At 39.8% G+C, this 19,895-nt stretch overlaps 1 protein-coding gene across 2 annotated transcripts in view; it reads left to right on the forward strand.

Moving 5' to 3' along the window:
* LOC116434683 (uncharacterized) overlaps positions 1-19,895 on the forward strand; it is a 294,137-nt gene that overhangs the window by 237,402 nt on the left and 36,840 nt on the right. For both annotated transcript variants that reach the window (XM_076371565.1, XM_076371566.1), the window contains exons 13-15: positions 14,659-14,932; positions 16,013-16,170; positions 19,604-19,719. In XM_076371565.1, coding sequence (XP_076227680.1) covers positions 14,659-14,932; positions 16,013-16,170; positions 19,604-19,719 — 548 coding nt within the window. The remainder of the gene's footprint in view (positions 1-14,658; positions 14,933-16,012; positions 16,171-19,603; positions 19,720-19,895) is intronic.

Raw genomic sequence — 19,895 nt, forward strand, 5'->3', positions numbered from 1 at the left:
ACAAGTTGCGAGCCAAAAAACCCCCCCCAAAAAAAAAAGAAAAAACGAAAAAGTACGGCGCGAACACCAATTTCATACATTTTCCGACGGAACAGATGGCGATCGTTCGGCGCGGCAAGTAATTTTCCCAACGAATGCCTCGAGTTCCGTTCGTTCGTTCGTTCATTCTTTTTTTTCTCTTTTTTTTCAATCGTTAGGCCATCACGACGAATAGCGTGCCTCGTCGCGATACGCCCGGGAAAAACGGCCGGCTCGTCGTCGTCGAGCGGCGCAGCTCGAAATTCGGCAACGAGTTATCGACGCGATATGGAATCGCGGAATGAGAGATGGCGCCCGGCGCGAGAACGCGAGAGGGTAGGTTAATAAATCGCCCGTGGCGGCAATCGACAGCGAACCGACCGGCGTAATTAAACGAGAAACCGACGCGGACACCGATATTCCAACGTGCTCTCCGTGTTTATACCGGTCTCGGGGAAATTTCGCGATTACGTCGCGCGCTCGGCTTGACGCCTCTCGCTCGATGGCGTCTCGACACGGTTAACACGCTGACGAACAATTTGCATGAATCTTGCAGATTTTCCTTTGATTATTCGTCGTTCGTTTTTCGATCTTGATACGGTGAATATGGTTTTGTGGAGGAAAATATGGAAAATGGGAATCGATTGAATTGCATTATTAACCCTTCGCGAACGAAGATTCTTTGAAATGTACAAGACCTTCTGTAGATGAAGCTAAATCGTATATTAATTGCTTAAATAATAGCAAAATCAGAAACTACATACTAATCTCTTGCTGTCGAAGTAACTAAACCATTTACCTGCGACTTAGCCTTCCAAATATGAATGTTTCATCTCGCCGAAATGTCGACGTACCATTAACTATCAATACTATTAACCCTTTGCGGACGAATGTCAACATTTCCGCAAGATGAAAATTTCACATTTGAAAAACTAAGTCGCGGACGAATGATTTGATACAGCGAAATTATAAATCTTTGGGATTTATCGTTAACTTTTGTATACTGCATCGATTCGTGAAATATTGAAGGAGAATGTCTTTGTTACCTAATTTGTATATGGTTCCTTGTTTAATTCTTTAAAGAATCTCGTCTACATATAATTGGAAAGTATAGAATAGTTCTATATCAGAGAATAATGAATATTCATTAATGAAAACCATCATCCAGTGCAAAGAATGTAATAATACCACTTCAATGTCGCATCATTCGACACTATCCACCTGAAAGTCACCAATCCTCCATATTGCTCGAAACCAATCGCAATTAGACGAACCCGACATAAAATCATCCACAGAAGATCAATCGACGAGCACAATCCAGGAGCAAAAAGTGAACAACGATTCACGGCTAATCGAGGATGCGGAATTGTTCCGCGAGTCGTATTGGTTATGTGGACCGACGTAACGGGCGTCGTTCCGCGACACCTTGATCTTTTCTGCGCCAGTGCCAAGTGGAACGACTATATTTACCGGGCGCGCACGTGAGCGGCCGGAGCGGCGCGTACGCGCGGTTAGTTCCCCGCCGGGCGGCGGATAATGTTGGCGGATTGAATAAACCACGGGATTAAACTGCGCCGGTGCATTTCGCCCGTGGAGCGGCCGCGCCGCCCGGCGAAATGGGTCGCCGTTCAATTTTGCAACGGCCCGGAGACCGATCGAACCGTCTGCGCCGGTTCCTCGTGTTCCAGCGGCGGCACAAGGCGCTGATACGCTCGCGAGTAACGTTCCGAGACGTCGTTCGATGGAAATTTATAAAAGTTCAGTCGAATAACGAATATCCGTCGATTATTTAGTAGTACTTTACGATTTATTTCTCAGTTACGATCGATACTAGTTTGTAATGAATAATTCATTAACGTTAAGTGCATTTCATAAAGAAAAGTACTCGAAATGGGAAATATATGATATTAGATTATTTGATTGAATTGCATTGTTATTGCAAGTTCGTCTAGCTGAGTGCCAGTACACTGGTTAGCATTATTTATAATATAGAGATGTTTTCAAATAATCTTTTAATTGAAACTACATTGGCTAGCATTATTTATAATATAGAGATGTTTAAATAATCTTTTAATTGAAACTGTAGTAATTCGATTTTATTCAACGTGTTAAGGAGAGCAGATTTCAAGGCGTATCCTATGTCAACTGCTCCAAAGTGTAATAATTAATAATAGATTAATATTACATTTGAATTCAAAGCTTGTTCTGTTTGAAATTTACGTGTCTGACACGTTGCAAGGTAAAAGGTCAACACTAGGATCACAACTCAATTTCAACATAAATCTAAGAAACTGAGTCGAAATCTTCGAAAATTCCGCTCTGTCTAATTGCATTGCTTTTTAATGAAGAATCTTTCATAGTTATCGAAGAATTTTTCGTAGTAAATTGATCGGTGTCGATTTTACGCGATGAATCATTAGTAGAAGGGTCACGATCGTGGTAAACGATGATCACGTCGGACTTCGTCCTCGTAAACACGTGCTCGCACGAAAACTGACGGCCACGGACCTTGACGGCGCGCGTACCGATCAGGTCGGCCGATCGAAGACAAAGGCGAGTGGCAGCGTATCGGCTCGTCTGACCCACTTGATCACTACAGATCCCGTTAACTGGCATCTAGTGAGCCCGACACCTCCTCCGCCCTCTCGCCGCGATACCGCGTAGTCTGGGACGACCGCCGACAGGAATCGGTATTTACGTTTTGTATGGACTACTTCTGTCGACACATTGCGTATCGCCTACTTTTTGGAAAATTGAATTATCGGTATATATATGGAAATTCAGGTATGTTGTGTTATATGTTTTAAATGGATAGTCAATTTTAATGTTTAATATTTTTTTCTGTGATATGGTAATTGGGAGATTTGTATATGTTAATGTATAATATTGCAACATTATTGTATATTGAATTATATTGCAGTATTGTTATACATTAAATTACAATATTGTGATATTAGTATATTTTAAACCACAATATTGCAATATTATCATATATCAAATTACAATATTGCAATATTATCATATATCAAATCACAATATTGCAATATTATCACATATCAAATCACAATGTTGCAATATTATCATATATCAAATTACAATACTGCAACATTACCATATATCAAATTACAATATTTCAATATTATCATATATCAAATTACAATATTGCAATGCTATCATATATCAAATTACAATATTGCAATATTATCATATATCAAATCATTGCAACATTATCATACATTAAATTACAATATTCCAATACTATCACATATCAAATTACAATATTGCGATATTATCATACAATATTCTACATTACATCACAATATTACTATAATACCCAACATTTCATGCATAAGATCACAATATACCATTCACTTCACACAAGGTACTCCTTCAAAGGTAATCGTATGACACGCAACCATCCGAGGATCGCGAATGCCTGCGGAGAAAATGTCGACGATGTGCTCGCTGGACGAGAAACTCGACTCGGTCGGAGGATAAACAGGTCCGCGTATTCAATCCTACCTCGCGATTTATTAGTGAAATCGTTCGCGATCGATTGTCCTGCTATCCGGAATCGTTCCCCCATTCCGGATAGAAAATCCGGGGAAAACGCCCGTTAGAAATTACCGGGCTATTCTCACTGGAAAATTCTGATAGGCCGGTAACAGGAAATTCTTCGAATTCAATGCACCCTATTATCCTCTTCATTTTCCCGAGAGTTTCTATTTCAACGCTGTTCAAGTAACGAGCGTGCTTTTGTCAGGAATAAAATAGATTTGTGCGTTGGCACGGACGCGACGAGGAATCGTTAGCCGCGCGTCAAACGTTTTTCCTCGGGCTGTTGCTATCGCGTTGTATTCTCGATTCTATTCGCGTCTCTATTATTTCCAATAATAACACTGACATTTGAAAGCTTCTATCTTGCCGTTATTAGTCACAATGCCACTTTCCTCGGGAATAATTTCTGCGTTCGCAATAAGAAATTGTAATCACTCGAAGCATTCGCTGTCGTGTCGAGTTTTTACAGTGTCGACTAACGTCTTTAATAAATAATTTCATTGCTATTCCGTTTCATTGGACATTCGAAAGTTTCGTATCGTTCTAATTACAAAAGTGTTTCGGAGATCGTGGAGTAGATGTAAATCGCATGGATCAATTCTCTTTTTACTGAAGATCCACCTTTAGATCACTATAATATGTAATTTAAATCTAGTGTAATTAAATTCAAGAAAGAAAGAATCTTTTGTACAGCGTGTCGATTATGGGGAAAGGATACGTCGAGTTTGCGATCGGAGTTTCCAGGAATGGGAGGAGAACGGCCGATTTGTGCGGTGCGCGAGAGCCCGTCGCGAAATTCCAGTTCGGTGACCGACGCATTCCGAAGCGGCGACATCAGCGACCCGAGAACAAAACGACTCGGAACACGTTTCCGCGTTCGACCCGAACGAATTCTAAGTGCTCACTTACTTGCTTACTGTTTTTATTCGACGATGTTTTCGCGCTGCTCGCGCAGCTGCGTGGAACGCCGCCGCGAGTCGTCGAGAGAAGGATTTTATTGGGGATCCTGGTTTCTTTGTAATTGTAGGATTAATTGTATGATTATTGATGTTTATGTGATGTATTGTATGATTTTGAATGAGTGGTTTCAGGTTTGGCTAGGTATAGTAGCTGTGGATTGGGAGATGTATTATGTGATGATGGTATTATGTAGTAATGATGATGATATGTGATAGAATAATGATGATATATGATGTTACGATGTTATGCGATGTGATGATGGTATTATGTAATATAATGGATATATATGAGGATGATATAATATAGTGATGATAGTGATATTATATGATTATCAATGTGTTATCATATATTATCATCACTATATTATATAATATCATTAGTATTATCATCAGTATTATATGATAATGATATAATATAATATAGTGATGATAATGATATTATATTATATAATAATAATAATATATGGTATAATATTATATGGTAATATAATATGGTGATGATAACGATATTATATTATATAATAATGATAATATATGATGATATTATATAATATAATAAAGATAATAAATGACAATGATACTATATAATATAGCGATGATAATAAATGATAATAATATAATATAATATAAAAATCATAATATACGATAACAGTATTATATAATACAGTAATGATAACATACGATGATGATACACGATACAATAATATTAACATAGGAAATTATATTATACGATAATGATTGACCAGCCGCAAACTGCGTTTCTCCCGCATTTCCGGGATCCAGCGTGATAAAAAGACAAGAAAAGAAAAGAAAAATCAACAGCCCTGCGGACGAAGCCGCTGCAACAGGTCCGGCAACGATACAAATGATCCTGGACGTGCGTTTTCCGCCTCTCGTCCGACCTGTTTCTCTGACCCTGCCATTTTCCGTCTTTCCTGAACAATTCCTATTCGAATGGCGACTGTCGATGGCGATCAATGAGACACTTTGTCTGCTGCACGTAGCGTATGCGGTGAAATTGAACTACATTATTTATTCCAATAGAAATTGTTTCTGCTGCGACGAATATTCTTATTGGGTCATTTGTAGTGGACCTTCATGCAAATTCATATGTTTACTTAATTAGAGAAGTAGCAGTTCTAGAAATTAAAAATAATATTACCTAATCAAAAAACAGAAGTTCTGGAAATTAAAAATAATATTACTTAATCAGAAAAACAGAAGTTCTAGAAATTAAAAATAATATTACGTAACCAGAAGAACAGAAATTCTAGAAATTAAAAATAATACTACCTAATCAGAAAAACAGAAGTTCTAGAAATTAAAAGTAATACTACCTAATCAGAAAAACAGAAATTCTAGAAATTAAAAATAATACTACCTAATAAGAAGAACAGAAATTCTAGAAATTAAAAATAATGTTACCTAATCAGAAAAACAGTTCCAGAAGTTAGAATTTCTACAAGTAACAGTAAATAATCTAAAAAACAATAGAAATAATATCTACGCTTGGGATATTTCATAATTTTCCATGCACTATTTCTACCACTCCACCACGCAATACTAAACACCGAACAGCAACGAATCAAAATCATAAGCAAACAAGAACAGTACCACTCTGTTCAAAGCTCACTAGTACCACTGTTTACCAAGAAAAATTCGACACGTAAGGGGTTGACTCGCCACAGGGTGTATCAGGAAAATCGAATCTGCCCGCTGCGCCTCGACGCGGCAGCCCGATATCATCGTCCGCGGCGAGGCAGCAAACAGCGCGAAAAACGCGGCGTCGGAGGAATTTCGTTAACGTTCCGTCGAATTCGAAATTCCGAGCGACGCGGCGCTCGAAAGTAATTGAATCCAGCCTCGTGTTTTCGCGAACAAGACTCGTCTGTTAACGCGCGTGTGTGAGCAGCGTTGCGAACAGCAAAGGCACGGCCGCGTTTCAATCGGAGGACCTTCAGCTGTTCGATGAGAAAAAATCAGACGAATTCGAGCATTCTATCGGTTGTGATTTCGAAAATGGAACTGTTACCAATTATTATACTTCAGAAACATAGACATAGAGTACGCCTAGAATGTTTCTCTCTCCAATAAACTATTAATGTCAAAGTAGTATCGCTCGTAATTGAGAAATAAATCGTAAGGTAAAAGGTTAATGAAACACGTGGGAAATGAGTTTATTTTGGACAAAACCGACGAATGAGAATAGAGTTGTGTAATGACGATGAATCAGTGAGAACATTTAGCGCACGCGAGGACGTAAATAGTCCCTAAAAAATAGATTAATTTAGAGCGACCCACGGTCTGTAAAGAGCGACACGTTTATTTAGGCTCCAGCCTTAATTATCGTTAATTAGAATCGCGTTGCACCGTCGCGTTCATTTAGAAGCAGGGGCACAGCATTATCGTCGTCCTTGCGTGGATTGATGGGAATAGCCTGGGAAGGTTGCAATACGAGGGTGCACCGAAAACGTCTAAATAGAGGCTGGCAAATGTAATTGTTATTATTAGACTGCGGATCCTGTGGAAATTTAGATGTTTAAGGGTGTAACGAGGAAAATGTAGTTAGAATAGGAAATTCAGTTTTTTAAGGGACATTTTAATGTTGTACTACCAAATTTCTGATGATTCTATAAGATTCTGCAGTGATTATATTCTGTTGACGTGAAATCTATGTTTCTACTCGATGGAATATTCCAATTGAACCTTCATAGACAAAAAAAATTACAAAGTATTGCAATCTGAACTCGTTTCTTAAAAATTCGTATTTGATTCTTTGAGAGGAACCGAAATTCTACATTCCACAATTGACCTAAAATCTAAATTCCCACTCAACAGAACATCGCAACTGACCTCAAAATATTTTCAAAAATTCGCATTCTAGTTTTCCAAAGCAGAACTCAAACAAAACTCTTAACGTACGAGGTGAAGATTTCCATAATTCCCTAAAAACCCTCAATAACCCCATCGAATTCACCCAAAATCCCCATTCCCACTCAACAGAACAACCGAAATCAAAGTACAAGCTACCGCAATCTCCACATATTTTCAAAAATTGATGCTCCATTTTTCGAAAGAATCGAAAGCAACCGTCGAACACGCGAGGTGAAGGTTCACGAGGCGATCGCGTGCGGCGACGTTGGACGGAGATGAGCGAAAGACTCGAACGAGGTGGCGGGACGTAATTGAATCTCATGGTGGCGGGCTGTTAGCGGGCATAACGAGCAGGACCGGATGTTTCGCGGACATGGGAACGGCACGGGGCGAAATAGAACGGAACCCGGCGAGCGCGACCGTCTGACGGGGGAATTACCGCAGGAACCGCCTCGTTTGAAAACAGACCGAGAGCCGGAGACACGCCGGGAAGGGACAATTTATCGCGTGCAATTACCCCCGTGCCGATCTACGAAACCAGGCCACAGCTACCGAGCGGTTACGTAAGGAGAATCATTCCGCGTGGATCAGACCTCGTCCGTTCTGTCCTTCCACGGTCAGAATTCGTGAAAAATCTCGTTTGATCAAATATTTCTATAGGATTCCGACACCGTGACAACCTTTTAACCCTTTGCACTCCGTAGGCTTCAATATGATAGCATTTACACTATAAAATATTTTAATGAATAAATTTAGAAGAATTATCCTAAGATTACTGGATCTCCTATACATCGAAATTTTGTATTAAGAAGGAAAATAAAGAAACCTAAGAGATGTTAGAATATAATATTCTTCATTTGTGCCGGGGATACTATAAAAACGTGTTGTTGGTAGATTACAAAATCATCTGGAGTGACAAGGGTTAACCCTCTGAACTCTGTAGGCTCCAATATTGCACCAGTTATAATATTCAACATTTTAATGAATCTTAAAGAAACTACCCTAGAGTTATTCGATTTTCCACACATCCAAACTTTCTACTAAGGAAAATAAAATATCGAAGGAATGTTATAACATTTCTCATTTTCGCTAGGAATACTATAAAAATTATTTGCAGTTGTTGGTAGATTACAAAACCATCTGGGGTGCTAAGGATTCAAATAAAATAATAGTGATTTTAAGGTAGTTCGTGATATCGTACAGTTGAATATTGTAGAATCTTCGAGATTAAGTATTATTAATGTTTCTGTTAATATTCCACAGGAATAATTTTAAAGTAGGTCATGGTACACAGCTAATTTACATTATCGTAATAAGTTAAATGATCTTAAATTAGTTTATGAGTTGCAGTTGCAGCAACCTGGAGTGCTAAGGGTTAATATACTTACATATATACGTTAAACGATCGACAATCTTCAACTCTTACCGAGAACGTCCTCTAACCCGATCTCACCGCGTCGTCCAGCCGACGCCGTGACATTTCTATTTTCCGCGGACGCCGTCGAAAGGAAATTGTCCGCGCCGCGGGAACAGATGCGTTCGCGCGTAACGCACGCGATTAACGTCGCGCGCCGGAATCGGCGATCGTCGGCCCGCCTTCAACGGAACGCGTGACGATGCTTTTCATCGTCGTAATCATTCTCGCGAACGGACTTGCTACGGAATGTGGGCGTCTGCGTACTTTATTACCTTTTTCATTCGATGCTTGGTGATTTTATTCGTTTCCATCGGTGAAAGATCACCGAGCTCAGATATAGTACGTTCTTGAACATTCTTGTGGTCTGAGATAATGTGTTTAAATTTAAAGATTTCTGCGGTTAAATATAATACGTCTGCGTCTCCGGATGTCCGCGGTCGAATGTAGGATGGTTATATTTGAATGTCTGCGCGCAACTTTGCTGGATTTATATTTCAAGATTTCTGCGGACAAATGTTGCGTTTGTACTGGAACATTCCTGTGTGAAGATCGGTTGCTATGGGGATGTACCAATATATTACGAAACTGCATTGCAGAGGATTCGTTCGATAGAATCCTAAATGTTGATTGTTCTGTCACTTAGAATTGGAGAACAGATCTTGGCTAGGAAATCGATAATGCCTGTTAGAAATTACCAAAGTATTATTCTTAGTGGAGAATTCTAATAGATCGACAAAAGAAAATTGTTTTACTATAAAAATCGGTAACTACAGGGATGTACCAAGATATTACAAAACTGTATTGCCGAAGGTTCATTCGATAGAATACTAAATCTTTATTGTCTTGTCACCTAGAGTCGGACAACAGGTCTTGGTTAGGAAATCGAAGGAAAATGTCTGTCAGAAATTGCCGAACTATTGTTCTTAGTGGAAAATTTTAATAGATCGACAAAAGAAAATTATTTTACTGTAAAAATCGGTAACTACAGAATCCAAAATGTCGATTGTCCTGTCACCTAGAATCGGACAACAGGTCTTCACTAGGAAATCGAAGGAAAATGTCTCTTAGAAATAACTGGACTATTGTTCTTAGTGTAAAATTCTAATAGATCGACAACAGGAAATTATTTTACTATAAAAATCGGCAACTACAAGGATATACCACCATATCGCGAAACTGCATTGCAAAGGATTCATTCGATGGAACCATAATCTTGAAAGTTTCCCGCATTTCCTCGTACCACGCGCATCCTCTTCTCTTAACGTCATCTTTCAAAATTTCCTGCTCGACGTGTAAACACTCGCGAAGCAGTTACGAGCGTTACCGATTACCACTCGCCGCTCTATGGTTTACTACTCCGGACATGGCCGCGGCCTTAGTCGTACCCTCGACCCGCTCCGATCCGCCGTTAATCACGCGTCATTGTTCCCCGGTGCGGAATTTCGAGATTGAATTCGAGTTCGTCGCGATTGATCGGCGCCAACCCGGCGTCCGGTGCAGCGGACATGCGCCACGTGACCAGGTACGCGTCGGTTCGCGACCCGGTGAATTCGTTTCCATTGTTCGACCCGGAGGATCGTCACAATGATTGTTACTTAATTTTTAATCAATCTCAGGTATAAACTGAACCTTCGTGCTTCAGTCTGGCTAGTAGAAAGTATTCGAGATCGAAGGTAAAATTTTATTTTTGTATTTAGACTTTGTATTCAACACTTAGCCACGGCGGTCTCCGATGACTGGAGCAATTTAAATTAGAGAATAATGATTTGCGAGATAACTGATTTCGAATACAAATCTTCCGTAAGGAAAGTAACTAGATAGAAGATACGAAACAGCAAAGATACGAAACAAGACTTATTAATTCTTTGATATAAAAATTCTTATATTAAGTCTTGTTTCGTATCTTTGCTGTACAAAGAATATATAATATATAATATATAATATATAATTTTTCCACTTTTATATATAGTAGCACTATATATAGTATCACTATACAAAGAATAAGTGATATATAATATATAATATATAATTTTTCCACTTTTATATATAGTATCACTATATATAGTATCACTATACAAAGAATAAGTGATATATAATATATAATATATAATTTTTCCACTTTTATATATAGTATCACTATATATAGTATCACTATACAAAGAATAAGTGATATATGATATATAATATATAATATTTAATATATAATATATAATATATGTAATATTTAATATATATAATATTTAATATTTAATATTTAATATATAATATATAATATATAATTTTTACATTTTTATATATAGTGATATATAACTGACATATTATAACCGCTGTTTTTCCTCAACATGTTAACACGTTGAATGACCAACCAAATCGAATTACTGCCATTCACTAATGAAACAATGCTCATTTAAAAGCGTATACATCATAAACAATGCAACCTAAAGCAGTTTATCAAGATAACCATCCAAAATTCCAACGCAATTCAAATACTTCGATATTACATTTATTACCATTTCGTATCCCACGTGAAATCGCTCGACATTCAGTACACTAATAAAACATTATTTTACATAACAGAAAAACAAACGACACAAACTTATAGGACGACCTAACGTAATAGAATTTCGACAAACAATTTCGATCGTCAACGCAAGAGAGTCGAAGTATGTCGATTCCGCGTGTCGCAAGCGAATAGCTTTCGTCCGAGGGATGCGCGCTCCTCGATGCAAGAATAAATAATAGCGGCGATCGGCACGAGGCGCGAGCTAGGAATTCCTGCGGTGAAAGTCCCGGGATTGCGTCGTTTTTCACCGAGAAGCCGAAGATCGGACGGCGCGGATGCTGCGCGCCATTTCGATGCACCGAACGCGCGCCGTCCCGTCGCGTAATCGTGTCCCGTTGGCATCCGACGATTCAATGGGAATGTTACGCTCGCGAATTAACGTTGTATTCGGGATTAACCGCTCGAACGGGCCACGATAATTGGTCCCGATTCTAATTAGCGTGCAACTTGCGCCCGTACGCCTCGATTATAGGAATGAACCGATGGTTCGCTTACTACGCAATTACGACCGATTGTTTTGTCTCGAACCGTTTGTTTTGATGTAGGTTTCGTGTTTTCGGATTCTTTATCTTTAGTCGGTGGTTCTTTGTGTTTGGTGGTTTTGATATTTGATGGGTGATATTTTTGATGTTTAGTTGGAGGTTTTTGTATTTGGGAATTGATATTTCTGATACTTGGTAGATGGTATTTTTGATATTTAGTAATTGGTATTCTTGGTATTCAATATTTCATATCTTTTATATTTGATAGTTGGTATTTTTGATATTTAGTGATTGGTATTCCTGGTATTCAATATTTCATATCTTTTATATTTGATACTTGGTATTTTTGATATTTAGTGATTGGTATTCCTGGTATTCAATATTTTATATCTTTCATATTTGATAGTATTTCTGATATTTAATATCTAATCTCTAAATAAAACATCTAAGGTTTTTAATATTTCACATTCCATACTTAATATTTTCAAACTTTAACATCTCATACTTTCAATATTCAACATTAGTCATTCCTCAAACTCAACCCTTTGCACTCCAGAATATCTTTCTCAATAAATATTCATTATTTTCTGATGAAATGTCAATGATATCTTTTGCAACATAAAGAAATCGCATAAATTATGTGAACTATTTTACGTCACATCATATAATATTTAATATTTTATTTTCAATTTTACAATTTTCTTCGATCAAATCAAACAACTGAAAGGCTCCAGAGTGCAAATTAACATCACACGTTCAATATCATTAACATTTCATTTTACTCTGAAACTCAACGAAGTTATCAGAAACCCAAAAAACTCAAAAACTCTCCACACCGAAATCCACTGTTAGTTCCAGAAACTATTTGGGAATTCTATTTCCTTCGTTGAACTTCCACAGTCAGTTCGAGAGACGAGCCGAACGTTTCCCGGCGCGCACGCATTGAATTTTTCAGGTCTAATTTAGACCTATTGATTTTCAATGCATCAACAGCATTGATGACATCCCTCCCTAAGCGCGAACGGAAATGAACGATAAATACCATTGAATTCAACGTGTCCAGTTCATTCCGACGCATTTCCGAATCGACGCTCGTATTTCCACGGATAAATCGCGCGGTTGTTATCACTCCTCGCTCGCGCTGCTCGCTTTTCACGGCGATTGCTCTCTTAACCCTATGCACTCGAAAAATTTGTCACTAGAAATACTCGATTTATCTCTATGACATATAGATGACATTTTTTTCAACTTAACGAGGAATCTGTTCACAAAATAGGAGGAACAAATTTTATTTCCACATTTCATACATTGACAGATTACTCAAGACTTAACGTTAAATACGGAATTTTACAATTTTTATGCAATCGAAGAATGGGACAATGGAATATTGTTTGCTTTATTGTTAGTTTACGAAAATCAATTGGTAGTGGAGATTTTAAGGTGGATTCCAGAGAAAGAATTAGAGGTACGAAGTTTTATGGTGCATCGTTTTGAAAATTTGAGAGACAAAGGGTTAACCTCCCTGTATTTTACACAGCCAACGAAACTCGGTTTCCGCGCGTCATCGAGAAGTTGAAACTTGAAAGCGCCGCTAAAAGTTCCCACAAATCCATGTAGCGGTGCAACCAAAGGTAACGTGTCTCGCGAGAAATGAGAACCACAAACTTCCACGTGAAAACCCCTTGCCCGACGATTTACTATTTAATTTCACTCTTTGCGCTCGGAAATCCCGTCCGAGGGGACATTTGAAATTCAATATTAAAATATCCGAGAGCGGAGAGTTAACGTTGAATTTTCAAAGAAATTCAACAACGTTCAGGTTTGTTAATTCTGGTCTCGAGAGTCGTCACTGTATTTCATTAAATGAATTAAGTATATACAGTATCATTTAACAGTAGAATAACCAAGCAGTCGAGTTGACTTTAAAATTTTTGTATAGAAAGAGCGTATCTATTAAACTTAGTTTGTGTATAGTAAAATAATTTCTTTAAAAATTTTTGTTTAAATGAATCAGTGACTTTTGTTACTTTTATGCTTTAAATATTTGATTTGTAGGATAGTGTAGTAGAAAAATTTCTTCAAGTATAGCAGAAAGAGTTCTAGAGATTAAAGATGATACTACTTAATTAGGAAAATGGAAGTTTCAGAAATTAAAAGTAATTATTACTGAACTAGAAAACTAGAAGTTCCAGAATTTAAAGATGATATTACCTAACTAAAAAAGTAGCAGTTTTAGAAATTAAGAATGATATGAGCTAATTAGAAAAATAGGAGTTCTAAAAATGAAAGATGATCCTACTTAATTAGGAAAATGGAAATTTCAGAAATTAAAAGTAATATCACCGAATTAGGAAACTAGAAGTTCCAAAATTTAAAGATGATATTACTTAATTAAGCAAGTAGCAGTTTTAGAAATTAAAAATAATATCATGTAATTAGAAAAATAGAAGTTTCAGAAATTAAAAGTAATATTACCGAACTAGGAAACTAGAAGTTCCAAAACTTAAAGATAATACTACCCAACAAAACAACAAGCAGTTTCAAAAACTAGAAACGATACCAGCCAATTAGAAAAACAGGAATTCGTTGGATTAGAATATAGCAACCGAGTATATCGTCGGAGAAACAGATAGTAGCGGCGGCGTTAAGGGCAAGGGGTTGAACTCCTCCAGCGGAAGTTAAGAATTCACGTAGGAGAGGGGTGCAGTAACCGAGGCGAATAAATTTTTCAGCGGCGTAGAGCCGGCGTCGGCCGAAGTTTTATCAGGTGAAATATTTTGTTCGCAGCTTCCGGATCCGGGTCGGTGATAGGGAGGGACCCGCTTCCGCCGAGGGCGGTGAGCACGTCGCAGCTGGCACAGAACACGCAGACCCAGCCGCCGGCGCCGGCCGGCGTGTCGACCCTTCCGCTGCCAAGGGGCAACGCCTCGCACAGGCAGCCCCTTCCGCTTCATCAGTCCACCCCGCAGTCGGTGAGACAGTCGGACAACGATGTGACCGTCGGCTCTCAGATTCTGCGAGCTGCTAGCAGCGGGGACATCGGCACTAGTTCTCCCTCCATGTGAGTAGGATTTAGTAGTAGTAGTTTTATGGGGTGATCGTTTGTATGGAGAATGTGGGGATATGATGTTTGGTACGTGGATTTGATATCGAAGTCAATGTTAGTTTTGTGGAGGGTGGTCTTGAGCTTGGGGCTTTGAGAGATGTAGCTCTGGAAGGTGGGAAGATGTAGGGATAGGGACTTGAGAGCTGAAGTTCTGGAGGCTTGGAAGCTATGGGGATGGGGACTTCAGAGCTGAAGTTCCGGAGGCTTGAAAGCTGTAACTTTGGAGGATTGTGAGCTGTTGCTGTGGAGGATTGAGAGCTGTAGCTCTGGAGTCTTGAGAGCTGTAGCTCCGGAGTTCTGAGAGCTGTAGCTTTAGAGTCTTGAAAGCTGTAGATTTAGAGCCTTCAAAGTTGTAGCTCTGGAGTCTTCAGAGCTGTAGCTTTTGAGGCTTCAAAGTTGTAGCTCTGGAGTCTTGAGAGCCGTAGCTCTGGAGTCTTGAAAGCCCTAGCTCTGAAGTCTCGAAAGCTATAGCCCTAGAGTCTTGAAAGCTCTATCTTTATAGTCGTGAAATCTCTAGCTCTGGAGTCTTCAAAGCTCTATCTCTAGAGTCCTGAAAGCTCTAGCCCTGGTGTCTTCAAAGCTCTAGTTCTAAAGTCTTCAGAGCTCTAGCCTCAGAGTCTTGAAAGCTGTAGCTCTGGAGTCTTGAGAGCTGTAACTTTTGAGGCTTCAGAGCTGTCGCCTTAGAGTCTTCAAAGTTGTAGCCCTGGAGTCTTGAAAGCTGTAGCTCTGAACTCTCGAAAACTATAGCTCTCAAACCTCGACAGCTCAAGCTATCAATGTCTAAACTTTGAACTTCAAAAGCTAATACAAGATCTATAACTTCAAATTACTATAGTTTTACCTACCAGAAGTTTAACGTTCATTCTCTATCTTCTTCTTTCTCAAACTTCATCAATATTCCAACACTTTTAGTAAAATTCAGTTACGTTTCATAGTACCCAAAAATACCCAAGAAACTGATAATACAACAAAATTTGAAGAAACCGTGAAACACAACTGTAGCATAGTGATAGCGTATTCTGTTGAAATTTTCAGGCTGAACAGCAACGAAGGGAAGGACCTGAGGTTAACGTCGCCGGGCGGCCATTCCACTCAACGACTGATCAGCCCAGCCGGACCCTTAAGGGTCGTTTCTTTAACCGACCATCGAGTCTCCAGCCCCAGCGACAGCGATATAAGAGTTCACAGCCCAAGTATGTACACAATCTCCTTGTCCCTCCTCCCATCCTCCAACCGTGTACCTTATCAATTTCTGTCCACCCTCGACACCGTAAATTGAATGAAACATTCCAAACTTCTTCGCCACATGCTTGCAACATGATACAAATACTTGGACAAGAAATATTCCATCCTTTCCTATCTCTTCGATCATCGATCCTTTATCATTGAAAGATAGATAATTTAAATTTTCATTTGCAATTTGTATTATTCAAGCAATACGAACGTGTGCAGTCGTTTTCAACAAGAAATGAGTAGCATTGATCGTTCAGGTTTGATATTGAACTATTAAAAGACGTGTGTTAATATCCTTGATCAAATGAATAATTAAAGTATTATATATAGTATGTACAATAATAATTGACAATTACCTAGATATAACTACTCATACACACAGTTACAAGAAACAACCAAACAAATAGGTCATAATCAAGTCACCAACAAAAGTTAACCCTTTGCACTCGAGAGACTCTCAGTCACTCGATTTGATTTGCAAAATTACAAACTCTTATATATAATATTAATCTCTGTATGATACACTAATACACGGAATATTCAAATAAAATTCCTTCTCAATTTCTGTATATTTCCTCATTAATTTCAAAGATCGTCTGTATCTCATCGAAGAATACTGAATATCTCTATTAAAAAACTTTCTGGTGCAAAGTGTTAATAACAATTTCCTAATTCCACCGCACACAATTCCTTTCGTAACACGAGATCTCAGCGAGGCAATCAGCGAACAGAAAGACCCGTAGAAGACGGTCCCACGAGTGGGCTCGCGGATCCAGCGATTTGATCCCTGAGACCGCGGCTGAAAGGGACGCGAACTCAGCCGCGGAAGTTGGCCGTACTGTTGTTGTTAATTATTCAAATATCCGCGAGGTCGGCGGGCGGCGAGGATAAAGCCGCGCGAGGAATAATAGAAATCCCGCGTGTATTCAACCCGCCGGCGAGCCTAACTTCGTTCGACGTCTCGCGCAGTCTTTGGTAGACGTTCGCTGGGAGAATTAGGGGCTCCGCGGAGAATATCGAGCCGCGCTGCGAGCGATACGAACTTCCGTCCGTTTGAAAGGCGAAATTGTGTACCGACAGACCCGGTAAACCCGGCAGTCCTTTCATTCCTTTTCGTGCTTCGAAGCTGCGCGAAATTCGGGCGCAATTTCCTTTGGACCATTTGCTTCACACGACCAAATGAAACATGCGATATGTACGTGTACGTAACAGTGCTGTAAGTGCTTCGAGCCTTTGGAGCTTTAAGGGTGAAGATTGAAGACTTGAAGGTTTGGAGATCGAGGTGGTCTTTGATGCTTTAAGGTTTAACCGAAGATTGAGTCTTTATAGATTCAAAGATTAACGGGGGGAATGAATTTTGGAAGATTGGAGTTCTATGAAGCTCGAGTCTTTGGAGCTTGGAGTTCTGTGAAGCTGGAGTCCTCGGAACTTAGAGTTCTGTGTAGTTCTTGTCTTTAAAGTTTAGAGTTCTATGAAGCTAGAGTCTTCGAAGAATTTTGAGTTGTACAAATGTAGTCTTCGAAGCTTTAGAGTTCTATAAAGCTAGAGTATTCGAAGCGTTAGAGTTCTATACATCTAGAGTCCTCAAAGCTTAGACTTCTACATAGTTCTTGTCTCCAAATCTTAGTTCTATAAAGCTTAAGCCTTCAAAGCCTAGAGTCCCAGAAAGCTCAAGTCTTCAAAGCCTAGAGTTCCACAAAGCTCAAGTCTCCAAAGCCTAGAATTTCACAAAGCTCAAGTCCTCAAAGCCTAGAGTTCCACAAAGTTTCTAGTCTTCAAAGCCTAGAGTCCCACAAAGCTCGAATCTTCAAAGCGTAGAGTTTCACAAATCTCAAATCATCTAAGCCTAGAGTCCCACAAAGCTTAAGTCTTCAAAGCTTAGAGTCCCGCAAAGCTCAAGTCTCCAAAGCCTAGAGTTCTACAAAGCTCAAGTCTTCAAAGCATATAGTTCCACAAAGCTCAAATCTTCAAAGCCTAGAGTTCCACAAAGCTCAAGTCTTCAAATCCTAAAGGTCCACAAAGCTCAGCCTTAAACCCCCAAAACTCACATCAACCCCTAAAACCCTTCACTCCACTTCTCAAACTCCAAACAACTCAAACACTCAACCCATCCATTGCCACCCTAACCCACCGAAACTTTCAAGCTTAATCTTCAATCTTCAAGTCTTCCAAGCTTAATATTTCGTTTTCCCGTTAACCTTCAAAATCCACCGCAAACATTCACGTTGCCCTTCATCGTCCTTCGGAGAGTACCGGCGCAACCGGTAGCGATATCATCGCGCGTCCCGGCGGTATCGCTTCACGCATAAATTATCAAGCAATCACCCCTTAAGAAGCGCTCGATTATTAATCCGGTCCCGCATCGCTTCGCGGATGGATGGCCGCCGATACAGCTTGACGCCGAGGGAAATCATTATCGGGCAAACATTGCCCGAGATCGGCTGATCGATTCATGAATTCAGCCGAGCGCGGTTCAACGATACAGCCGGGCGAATGTTTGCCTCGTGCAAGATCCCCGTGCAGGGTCATCATCGCGAATATCGGATGACGTCTTTCCGGCTCATACGTATGCATATCGATCACGGCGCTGTCAAAGAGAACGTCGGGCTCGCCGGTGTTTGCGCGTTTTTCTATGGAAAACATCGCCGTTCCCATTAGACATCATATTCTTAATGAATTCGAACTCGAGCTGCAGTTCACTTGTAGAACGATACTTTAATGATGCATAGAAGAAAAATAAACGCGAGGAAAACAGGAATATTCTTGCTTCTTCAGATGAAAGGTCTTCGAGAGATCATCAAACGTCGAGTTAATGAATTCGAACTCAAACAGCTGCAGTTCACTTGTAGAATGATACTTTAATGATGTATAGAAGAAAAATAAACATGAGGAAAACAGGAATAGTCTTGCTTCTTCAGATCAAAGGTCTTCGGAAGATCATCAACCATCAAGTTCCACTAATCTCAATAGTTCCCAATCCTATCCCTCCATTTTCACAAAATTTCGATAGCTCCGCACGCACAAAATGCATCACCAGACGGCATAGTGTTAAAAGCAACAATAACAATGACACCTCAGAAAACAAAAGAAATCTACATTCAAATTTCCATTAGAAATTCGAATCAGGCAAATTTCGATCGCGCGTAAAACCTACGTAAATAACATTCCAACTTACTCATTACAGTGACGATAGTTCATTCAATTATCCAATTCACTTGTATCACAATAAAACCGAACGCCGAGTCGATATATGGCGACCGCAAGGGGTCAACGCGGCGAAAGAAGGAAATCCCCGTTGAACCGTTAAATCTCACGATTGTGTCGGCGATGAACGGTGCTCTGTTTTCGTTCGCCTCTTTTCCCCGGCTGACTTTGTTTACTCGCTTGTTCCAGTCGAGAGGAAAATGGTGAGCCCGATCGGCCGAGAGGTGGACCGCGGCGGAGGCTGCCCGGCCGCCAGGCAAAATCACCGCGCATGGGACTGCAACGAGCTGCTGCTGCATAAAAGGGTGAGTGAAAGACACGCTCGCGGTGGCCGCAACGGAAACTTTCGAGAGTTGATTGGCATGGCGAGAAGCATGGAAAGAGAAAGGCACCGAACGCAGCCCGACTCCGGCCTCAGCTGATTAGCCGCTTTTTTTTTTGTCACGCTGCCCCCCCACCCCGCCCCACGTTCGATGCATGC

This window comes from Nomia melanderi, chromosome 10, assembly GCF_051020985.1.
Source record: "Nomia melanderi isolate GNS246 chromosome 10, iyNomMela1, whole genome shotgun sequence".
NCBI classification, from domain to species: domain Eukaryota; kingdom Metazoa; phylum Arthropoda; class Insecta; order Hymenoptera; family Halictidae; genus Nomia; species Nomia melanderi.